At 35.8% G+C, this 11853-nt stretch overlaps 1 protein-coding gene across 1 annotated transcript in view; it reads right to left on the minus strand.

Moving 5' to 3' along the window:
* Positions 1-493: 493 nt before the first annotated feature.
* LOC130591430 (uncharacterized) overlaps positions 494-11853 on the minus strand; it is an 11559-nt gene continuing 199 nt past the window's right edge. Inside the window, exons 1-7 of the mRNA XM_057394748.1 lie at positions 11815-11853; positions 11643-11740; positions 10136-10241; positions 8718-8902; positions 6815-8632; positions 6173-6673; positions 494-667 (exon numbers count right to left, since the gene is read on the minus strand). The exon at positions 11815-11853 is cut by the window's right edge and continues 199 nt beyond it. Coding sequence (XP_057250731.1) covers positions 494-667; positions 6173-6673; positions 6815-8632; positions 8718-8902; positions 10136-10241; positions 11643-11740; positions 11815-11853 — 2921 coding nt within the window. The remainder of the gene's footprint in view (positions 668-6172; positions 6674-6814; positions 8633-8717; positions 8903-10135; positions 10242-11642; positions 11741-11814) is intronic.

Below are 11853 nucleotides of genomic sequence, written 5' to 3' on the forward strand. Positions count from 1 at the left end.
GAAGGTTAGGACTTTGACCACTTCCACCTGTCTCATGGAAGGTTAGGGTTTCTTGTTGTCGATGATCTGCAAAATAACATGTTAGGAGCATTGATGTTTGTCAACAGGGCTTCGACACTTAAGTCAGTAATGATTCTCATCAAAATGTAATATAAATGACAAAGAATAAGTTTTTTTTTTATAAAAGAAGAGATACTCTTTTAGGCGTGTGACATGTCTTAGTGTTTCTTTCGAGTATATGCGTTAACGTCTTGCAAATCTTGCAAAATAGATCGTGGTAATATACATAAAAATCAATTACTTATCTTTTCCAAAACCTTGTAAGCCACTTTGAGAAGTCATCAGTCGTGGCCAACATTAAGACTTTCTAGCCAGGTGCTTGAGGCAGCTTGCTCACTATGTCAATGCCCCACTTCATGAATGGTCATGGCGTCAAAGTGGGTTGAAGGACTTCATATGGCTGGTGCTCGACCGATGCGTGCGCTGGCATGCATCACACTTTTTGGCGATGTTTGCAGTGTTTTGTCGCATGGTGGTCCAATATTAACTCATAAAATGCACTTTTAAGGAGAGATTTCTCTCGACAGAGTGGTTGCCTCAGTGCCACGATACGTCTCCTCAAGCATTTGACATGCCTCTTAAGCTTCCACACATCTAAGATATACACCTGAAATAGACACCTTAAACAAAACATCTTGAATTAGAACATAATGGGACACTTCTCATTTAGAATGCTCATGCGTCTTATTCCAATGGAATGACACCATTCTCAAGCTACTCTACAAATGGCTTAGTCCATCCTCCGACCTTTGTAGGTGGACTTGACGGTCCGACTACGTCATGTTCATTATTGATAATAAAAAGATCCTGCTCAATGGCAAGATATGCAAGATGTACAATAGGTACACTAGTCAACTTGGAACCTCTGAGGGAGGACCCCAAGCTTTTTAATGCGTATCCTTGAGAATTTTTTCCTTGAGGTACTTGTCTTATATTACAATACACGCAAACTTCTGTTAGACGCTGAACCACAACCAAATAGGCACTCATATTGGAATCTTTAGTTGCGTAGTCGCCATTTATTTGGCTAACAACGAGTAAAGAATCACAGCTTACCTCAAGACGTGTTAGTCTCCGACGGTAACCACACCTAAGTAGGGCATCGTACTATAACTCGTTGGTGGCTCGAAAGTCACATTGGATAACTTGAACAATTTCATCACCTTATTGGGATACCGACATGATTCCTAGACCAGTACTCTGTAAATTAGTGTACAACATCCAGGTCTTCTAAGACCCATCATCTCCCAACATGTTGACTTCTTGGTTGGAAAGGGCTTGAAGTCCAGGCGTAAAGTCTAACACGAAGTTAACCAAAGCTTGTGACTTGATAGTTGTCCTAGGTTCATATTGGATGTCATAGGCACTAAGTTGGGTGGACTACTTCGCCATTTGACCTGTCAACTCCAGTTTTCTCAAGACAATCTTAGTTAGATAGTTAGTTTTCAGAATTATAGTATAGGACTCGACATAAGGACATAATTTCGTGGAGGACACGACTAAAGCAAGTATTAGTTGATCTAAGTATGCATACCTGGTTTCGACATCGAGAAGGGATTTGCTAATATAATTCATAGGGATTTATTTATCATCTTTTTCTTGCATCAGGACTGTGCTGGTCGCGGTTTCAGATGCTGATAAGTGGAGTTGCAGTTTCTCTTCCGGCTCTGGCTTTAACAGTAGATCAGGTGGATGTGTCAAGTACTCCTAGAGCTCATGTTTCTAGGTCCACTTCAAATTGGAGTTTTTTCTCAAGATGCATAGAACATATGACACTTGTTATATTCGACATGGGGACGGAACTATTTAGTGTGACTGCTCGACCGATCAGCATCATGACGTCTTTAGGACTTCTTATATTCGAAGACATTTTAGACAATATGTTATATATTAGTAAACAATGAAAAACCTTAATTTGAAAGGTTAAACTTCCCTGTCAGTTTATGGCAGTGTGTCATCATTCAACCAACCAAAGTGTTAATTCGTCTAGCTTTACACATCCTAAGGGGTTTGACATCTTGGAGTCATGAGCAACCTAGACTCCCTTTACCGAATCAGGGAAGAGTTAAGTGGACAGTCGCGGTAGGTCAATTGGTCCATCTTGTCAAGGATTTTAGAGACTTCCTCCTCCTCAAGATGATGTATTCACTACTAACCTGCAACAAAGTTCCATAACATAATTGAAATTAAAATGTTTTTACCTTGTAAACTCTGAATGTGCGTGTATTGTGATAGGATGCCACATTAACAAGTTGACGCCTTATTCGATATGATGCATCGCCTTTCAGTTGGACATGTCTGACATGTTTCGACACGTATGTTACGTCCATGACCTGGACGTTATTGCTGGCTACTAGATACATGAGACACATGTCGTAGGTGGTGTTGCCCCCAATGTTGAGATCACATGTTGTTGACCATCTTGATTTTGTCGGCCATGGTCATGTCTGTAGTTGTTTTTGTGATAATATTGGTCACATGTCTTGTAAATTCTTGAGTTTTAAAGAGTCAATGAGATTGTTAGCATTGACAAGTAACGTGTTATATTTTAAACAAGGTCATGTATTGGTTTGAGCCATAGGTAAACCTAGAACTAACTATTCTAAGTGAATAACTTGACTTTGACATTTAGTCGAGACTTGCTAAAACGATATGGGAGTTTCTTGTCATCATCTTAAAGCTTAAGGATTGCACCTCTTGTTAATTAATGACCTTTATATATAATGGTTATTACTCTACCTTTATAGAGAGTTTCACGTCTTGTTTTATGTCGAGGGTATCTTACTCAGGTCCAGATGCCTTGTTCAACTTGACGGACGCGTCATCAGTCTATGCATCCATGGTTGCCTTATTTTATTTTTGGATATCTTGTGTATGTCTTTGGCATGTCAAGGTTGCATGGATTAGTTTCCAATGACATAGTTTAACAAGAATAAAACTAACCAATACCTTTACACACGATAAGTGTCGACTTCCCTTGAACACCTTGGTATGTGGATGCTCAATTGCAGTGATTCAGAACGTCCACAAAAGAATTGTGATGTCATATATATTACATGACCATGCAAAACAATCATTGTTAGTTCCAAAATAAAATCAATTAAGTTTTTTCTTCCTTAGGAGTTTTGATAAATTCATCACGATGACACATTATTTTTTCAATGTCAAGCTTGATGTCATCTAGACGATCTCACATCACCTACATGTCCGGACTTTAACTCCTTATTGGACCCTCATGATGTCATTTTTTCGTAAGTGGACAAGACCATCTTCATCTATGTGTCAAAGGCTTGTACAAAATAATATTTTTAGATGAAAAATAATCAATAGTGTGGAATTGTACCTGCAAGTGAAGCCTTTTGCTTGTCCTGGGGGAGAGATAAGGGGAGGTGATTCAAAATAAAAAGATGTCAACTAAAAAATTTGCACGACCATCTCGGCATGACGGTCACGACGTTCATCTTGGACAACGGTCACGACGGTCATCTTGGACTCGAAGGTCAAGACATTCATTTTGGACATGATGGCAATCTTGGGGTCGACTGTCAGGACATTCATATTGGACATGATGGTCACAACAATCATCTTCGACAGGATGGTCACAAAGTTCATCTTGGACATCAGGATAGTCTTGTTCATGAAGGTTACGACAGTCACCTTGGACATGATGGTCAGGACGACCAAGACGTCCGCCAGCACTTCGAATCACTTCGACGATACCATTGGCTTACTATCGTTCCTCCCAATCTTCCACAACAATAGTTGGGATGCTATTAGATCAATTTTTTTTTTTTTGAAAACCTTTAGAATAATGTGTACGAAATTGGTTACTTTGAGATTGAAGGCCTCACGGTGGGCGCCAAATTATTTTGGACAAATTTTACCAAGGGGCCAATTTGCCTAAGAAAATAGGCCATCGATCTTAGTAACTCACTTGAAGTGTAAGACTCTTTATTAATGGAGAATTCACTAGAGGATAATACATTGATTTAGAAGATGAAAAATGACAATAGAAGAAAAAGAGACGAACATTAGACATTCTTTCTTTACAAACAAGAATCAAGAATTAAGAAGAATAATAAGAAAAAAACTTGTATTAATTGCTGTAGATTAGACTACGAGAGATGATAATGAGTAAGAATGAGTGGGAGTGAGTGGGAGTGAGTGGGAGAGAATGAGACTAAAAACTAATACGTCAACCTCTATTTATAGCAAATAAATCCTTACTAATCAGGTCGTCCGACTGGTCATGTCGGAGGTGTCCGACATCATTTCAGCTTGTTGTTGCAACCACCTTGACGGATTCAACCTACTTTTGCTGCATGTACTGGTTGACTGTTACAATCAGCTAGGATGCCATCTACTATTTAGAGGCTTGAAATGCCTCCCTAATACAAGGGATTTCCCTTCTTTTTGTTGTTTGACTTGCTCTTTGTAACAACACTTGATTATGTTACCTACTTCCAAGGGGTTGATTACTTGACCAAATATTGTTAGATAGCCAGCTTAAATTCTACGTTCCTAATCAGGCTTAGGTGAAATTTTACCCACAACACCAACTATGGCTAAACCTCCAAAATGCACCATATGACATAAATACATAGTTTCTATAATCATCTAGAATCCTCGATTCACTAATATACAAACTAGTGACTAGTGCACTCTTCTAATAGAAGCTATTGTCGCCCTCTACAATTGGCTTCTCTTACCAATTGTAATGATTGTCTTAGCTTTTGTTATTAAAGCAGATGATCTAACCTTTATCAATATTTTGCAAGGAATATAACAATGTCCGTGGAAACTCCAACTCTTTGTATGACCACATCCGCTCACTACTTACTCATTTAGTACTTCACTTCTAAACATATCTATCGAGAAGTCAACTACACTATATGCTATCTTCGTCCTCTTTTTTTTAACTTATTTATATATTTTCTCTGTTTGTCAATACGTGTAATAAAAATTAAGTTGAATTTGAAAAAAATATTTCATTGAAGTAAAAATGAACTTAGCTTAGCTAAGTTTAGCAGAGGTAAGTTCAACAAAAATAAATTAGAAAATTTATATAAAACCTATTAAGATAACTAATTTTATTGAGAAAAACCTAATGAAAACTTTTTTTTTTCAAAAAAGATTAATTATATTATTTTCGTTTGTTACTTCAAATTATCTTAATATTTTCTGGCAAAAAGGTGTATTTTTCGGCCTTACGTTTTCCGCTCCCTCTTTCATTTAATGGAGACAAATAAGTTTAATTTGTTGTCCTTATACTTTGGTGAAAAAGGGAGGGAAAGAAGTCAAGCCCCCAAAATGTACTTTTTGGCTAGAAAATTTTGAGATGGTCTCAAATAACTAATGTAAGTAATATAATAGATTTTTATGAACGAAAAAGTTTTGATTAAGTCTTTTCCAATAAAACAGCTATTTTAAAAGATCTTATCCGACAAAAAGTTCAATAAATTAAGATGAGGAGACCTAACCTTAAGGTAGACAAAAGATTAAGTTCAATAACATAAAGTAAGCTTCAACTAAAATGACTTCAATTGAGCCAAACAAAATAATAAGTTGGGGGAAATAAATTAAATTTGGTAAATCTATTAAGTTGATGAGGAAATAAAGAACCTTAGCTGATAAGTTATATATATATATGTATGTTTATATATATGTATGTATATGTATGTATGTATATGTATATAAGTACATATATATAAACATATATATATATATATAAACATATATATATATATATAAACATATATATATATAATATATATATATATATATATATATATTTATATTATATATATATATATATGTTTATATATATATATATGTATGTTTATATATATATATGTATGTATATATATATATATATGTATGTATATATATATATATATGTATGTATATATATATATATATGTATGTATATATATATATATATATATATATATATATGTATATATGTATATATGTATATATGTATATATGTATATATGTATATGTATATATGTATATGTATATATATGTATAGGAATAACTTAAACTGACAAAATTGAGTTTTCCCGATAGCAATGACGAAACTGACAATCCTGGAACCGACGAGAATTCTCACCTGCATCTTTAATTTCACAATATTATAAATCTCCCATGGAATACGCCAAGAGTTCTTCATAGAATTAATGACAATAAGGTTATCTCCTTCAATTATAATATGCGAGATATCAAGAGAAATAGCTCCTTTAACACCTTCACTAAGGGCCCAAGCCTCGGCTTGAACAATAGAAATGTGAGGCCCCAACGACTTAGCCCCAGCTAGCAAAACCTCGCCACTACTATTACGAATAACAAAACCTAAAGCAGCATTGCTAATGCTATCTTTAGAACCATCAAAATTGAGCTTACATAAATTAGCGGGAGGGGGGGACCAAACAAGATTGGGACCTGCTCTGGCAACCTTCGGAAAAGGCCTGATGATAGTGGGGGAAGGAATAATGATATCATTCCCACCTTCAGCAGCAGACTTACTCCGCTGAGCAAAAAAACTGCTAATCATATAACTAACCCTATGAGGGGAGAAACCTTCATCATTGAAAATAACTTTATTTCTGATGAACTAAATAAACCACCACACAAAGGCCAACTTAGAAATAGCATCAGAATCAAGAACCGAATGACACAACTCAATCCAATACCGAAAAGAGGAGTAGTTAGACAAGTTAATATTACCCGGGAGACTCGGCCAAGCATCACAAACTTGGAGACAAGCAAAAACCTCTAACGTAAACGGGCTCTGAAAACAGAGATGAGAGATAGACTCTAAGGCATTACAACATAACACACATTGCTGAGGAATAAAAACTTTGCATTTTTCAAGCCTATCCTTAGAGGGAAGCCCATCATGACAAGCTTTCCATAGGAACATTTTAATTTTAGGGGGGACTTGAAGCTTCCATAACCAAGCAAATTCTACTTTCTCAAAATTTGGATTAAAAACACCCTGAGCTAAAAGTGACCCTGTCTTGACTGAATACTCACCGTCCGCAGTCAAACCCCAAACTAGAGAGTCTTTTTGAGAAGACGAAGGGAGATAGTAAGAACATATCCTGGAAACAATATGTGAGGGAACTAACAAACCAATCTTGATTCGGTCCCACCCCCCAAACTCGTCCATAAGATCACTAACCCTAAAGTTTTCTGGCCCAGGAAGAGGACTAACCACCATCCTAATAGGATACTGGAACACCCAATTATCATCCCAAAAACTAATATCTCTACCATTCCCTACCTGCCATCTTAAACCCTTTTTAAACAAAGGCCAAATAGACATGAGTTTTTTCCATTGCCAAGACGCAACTGAGGAGACTTTATGAGTAAGAATATCTTGAAATTTAATATACTTCTTTTTAACCAAATTAACCCATAAATTATCTTTCAGCTTGATAAGTTTCCAGAGAAGTTTCATCTGCAAAGCTACATTGTTGACATCAACTTTTCTGATGCCTAAACCCCCATATTGTTTAGGAAGACAAATTTTGTCCCAACCAATCAAATTTGCAGTCTTGTTAAGATTATCTTTATTCCAAAAAAAATTCCTATAGGATTTATCCAAACTAGAGAGAATTGGCTTAAGAAGATAGAAATTTTGCATCTGATAATTAGCTTTAGTCGCCAAATTATCTTGAATTAGGACCGTTCTACCTGCTTGCGATAGGGAATTTGCTTTCCACTTAGGCAACTGGCTAACCACTTTACAACAAACTTTCCCAAAAGTTTCCTTTGTGACTCGAGAGTCTATAATTGGGCAGCCTAAGTACTCTCCTAAATTGTCTACCTCAGTCATACCCAACATAGAAGCAAAATTAATTTTGGAATAATCTAGAACATTCGGGGAACATTGAAAGGCGGACTTATGAAAATTTACAAGTTGACCAGACATAGAACAATATTTATCAAGAATCCGCTTAATAGTAGAGCAACTAACTTCAGAGGCCCTAGCAAAGATCATAGTATCGTCTGCAAAAGTAAGGAACGGGATACGAACACCAGATTTTCCTTTAGAGACTCCAATTGGCTTGTCGTTTTGGGCAATAGCCGCAGAGAGTTGCCTAGCAAGGAGCTCCGAACAAAGAATAAAGAGATAGGGAGATAGAGGGTCACCTTGACGAATACCTCTAGAAGGGATGAATCTATCACTTGGGATACCATTGACCAGCACCGAGAAAGAAGGAGTTGAGATACAACATTTAATCCATTCTACCCATTGAGAGCAAAAACCCAACTTTCTCAGAGTAACTAATATATAATTCCATTCTAATCTATCATAAGCTTTTTCCATATTGAGCTTAACAACTATCCACCCCTCATAACCAGATTTTTTACTGAAAGAGTGAAACACTTCATGAGCTATTAAAATATTATCTTGAATAGCACGTTCAGGAACAAAGGCACCCTGAAGGGGGTGGATGATTTTTCCAAGGACTAATTTTAAGTGATTAGTAATGACTTTAGAAATTATCTTATAAATTGGAACAAAGACTAATAGCTCTAAAATGATTTGCACATGAAGAATTATCTATTTTAGGAATGAGAGCAAGAAAGGTGTGATTAATTTCTTTCAAAATATGCCCAGAATGAAAAAAAGCTTTCACCGCTCTTACAACTGAATTTCCAACAAGGGTCCAATATTTTTGAAAAAAGAAAGGAGGAAATCCGTCAGGACCAGGAGATTTATCAGGAGCAAGATCGAAAACTGCATCTTTAATCTCCTCGGGTGAGACTATTGCTACAAGCAAAGCATTATCTTCATCCGAGATAATAGGAGAGAGAAGACTAAAATCAATCTCTTCATTAAAGTTACATAAAGGGCTTGAGACAAACCTTTTAGAAAATTCCTTTGAAATTTGACTAGAAATAGTCGCCAGAGACGAGATTATTTGACCCGATTCTGTTGTAAAACTTTTAATTTGATTTTTATTTCTCCTTATAGACGCATGAGTATGATAATATCTAGTATTAAAAGTTGAAGATATATAGCCTTACTTTTTTGTTTCCAATATTCATGACTAAAAGATAATTTTTCTCTTTTTTGAAGAAATCGATCTTTCTGTAACTTAAGAGAGGAACACAAATTAGGATTAACTATTAGATTAGCTTGAATATCAACCAGCTTAGAATCTACAATTCGAAGCTGTCTAAAAACATTCCCAAATTGAGACCTATTCCAGTTCTTTGATTCCTCCTTTAATAATTTACATTTCTTTACAAGATTAAACATATGAGATCCACTAAAGCGAGTGCACCACATTTTCTTAACAAGAGTATCGTAATCTTTACGTTGGCACCACATTTTTTCAAAATCGAAAAGGAGGTGCTTTTATACTTTTATTCTTCGTTAAATCTAGGGAGACTTGGCAGTGGTCCGACGAAGTAAATGGATAATGGATTGATTTTGCCCGAGGGAAGCAATTAAGCCACATGGGACTAGCTACCCCTTTATCAATACGCTCCAAGATATTATTTGGGCTTGCTCTTCTCTTCCGCCACATATATCTTGAACCCAGGAAAGGAAGCTCATCAACACAAGAAACTCGAGATAAAAGATTTCTCATAGTTCGAAGTCTGTTAGAGTTAAAGGCAGCACCCCCTAATTTTATCTTGTTCACAACTAATATCATTAAAATCGCCAAGAATAACAAAGGGGAAAGTTAAAGAGTTCACATAATCAAAGATCTCATCCCAAAACTCTGCTTTGTGCTCATTTTTGGGAGGTGCATACACAAAGATAATAACAAAAGATAAATTATCATTTAAGAGAGTAATGTTACTACCAATAAACCGAGAAGCTTTATGTAACACTATTAGATTAAAAGGAAACTGATTACAATCTTTCCAAAACAACCATAATCCACCTGCTAGACCAAGAGTGGGCACATAATCAACATATTGAAACCCACATTGAGTTGTTGTGATAAGGAAGGGGGAGCTTTAGACTTAACTTCACAAACCATGAATACTTTAATGGAGTTACTTGAACAAAAAGCTTTTATATCAGTCAAAGAGTTCTTTTTTAACACACCTCTAATATTCCAAACCCAAGAATCATAATTATTTAAAAAGCAAAAATTCCAACTAGAATTTAGCTCGCATAAGGGACTGTGGGAAGCACTCAAGTGAGTGACAACCTGTATAGTAATATAGAAACACTTAACATGATTTTTCAGTAGAAGATGCTTTTGTAAGGACGAACGACTAAGGAAAATGAGCGCCTTTAGAAAAAAAGACAAAATGTAACCGGGAAGCCTTGTTTAATAGATGCAAAAGAGCTATAATTTGCAACCTCATCTTAGCTCGAAATCTAGAAGTGGAAAACATCCGCCTGATAAGCCAAGAGAATAAAAGGTCATAAAACATAACCAAAATTCTAAATGGCAACATCAGATTAGCTAGATGTCTAGAAGTGGAACTCATCCACCTAATCATCCAAAAGAATATAGGATCATAACCTTTAAACCATCTATTTTCATACAAAGATAATACAAACATTTTTTACTATAATCAGAGAGATTTCTGAAAGCAAGATCTGCATCAAGGCCAAAATGGACATTTTCCACTAGGTCTTATGAAAGAGGAGGATATCATAAATAATAGCACCAACAGATTCGGTTAGTAAGTTATAGGATGAAATACTAATGAAGTATACAAACTTTAATAAGTTAAATAACAAGATAAACCTTGTATAACTAGGCAGCTGATAAGCAGAGCCAAAAAGGCAGACATCTTTTGCTGCCCATGAACCCAACCACCAATGGGCGTCACACCCAAAGAGGTACTACCACCCATAAAAGAGCTTGTTCTGGATAGGAATTGACAAATAAAATTACATCCAATACTGCACCAACCCTTCCGATTATGGATAATCAACATATTGAGAAATTCTATAATAACAACCCATAGGCAGAACATGAATATGGCCTTTAAATTAACAAGTTTACTGAAGATGGAAATCTGCCACATAATATTTTGCGCCAGCAGGTGATTTTCTATATCAAACAAGCTAAGATTAAGCAACCACAATTCTGTCAGATTCATAACTAGCTGAAAGGCCATCCTATATATATTTTTTGACAAACAAGAATTCTTACACAAGCTTCTAATTTTGAGATCTCTGACATTAAAATACATCCATAAGATCTTAAATGATAGCATTACAATCTATATATATTCATCGAAACCTAACTAATAGTTTGCAAAAAGACATTGCATTTTTCTTTCCTAACTTTCTGATGAACAAAAAAGCCAAGGCCCTCTTTTGGGACATGATGACAAAACCATTTTTCTCCATTCCAATAGCTTCTAGGACCTAGAATGGAGTGAAAAATTCCAATCCAATAGCTTCAGTAGCCTGAATCGGAGTTTTTAGAAAATAACAAGTTCTTGCAATGCAAACATAATGAATTTCTGCATATTTTTTCAAACAATTGATGAGCCTTGAACAAGCTTCTAATGTTATTGAGTAACATAGTTATAGCATAAAACAAATAATTATTTGTACGAGAGAGTAATAGGACTAAATAATGCCATACCATAGCAGCTAAGTCAAGCTTCCATTGTAAGGTAACAATGGAGACAAGTAACTGCAACTTCCCACTCACTTTGACCCCAAAAAAGGGAAGTTTGGGTTCTGAAATAACAAGGAAGTCACAATACAGTGACTTCCTACACACCAAAACCCTGAAATCTTTTGAGAAAAAACACCAGCACCCACTCGAGCACCATTGATGAGCAGCAACGAGT

The sequence above is a fragment of the Beta vulgaris genome, chromosome 5 (assembly GCF_026745355.1).
Source record: "Beta vulgaris subsp. vulgaris cultivar EL10 chromosome 5, EL10.2, whole genome shotgun sequence".
In the NCBI taxonomy this organism is placed as follows: domain Eukaryota; kingdom Viridiplantae; phylum Streptophyta; class Magnoliopsida; order Caryophyllales; family Amaranthaceae; genus Beta; species Beta vulgaris.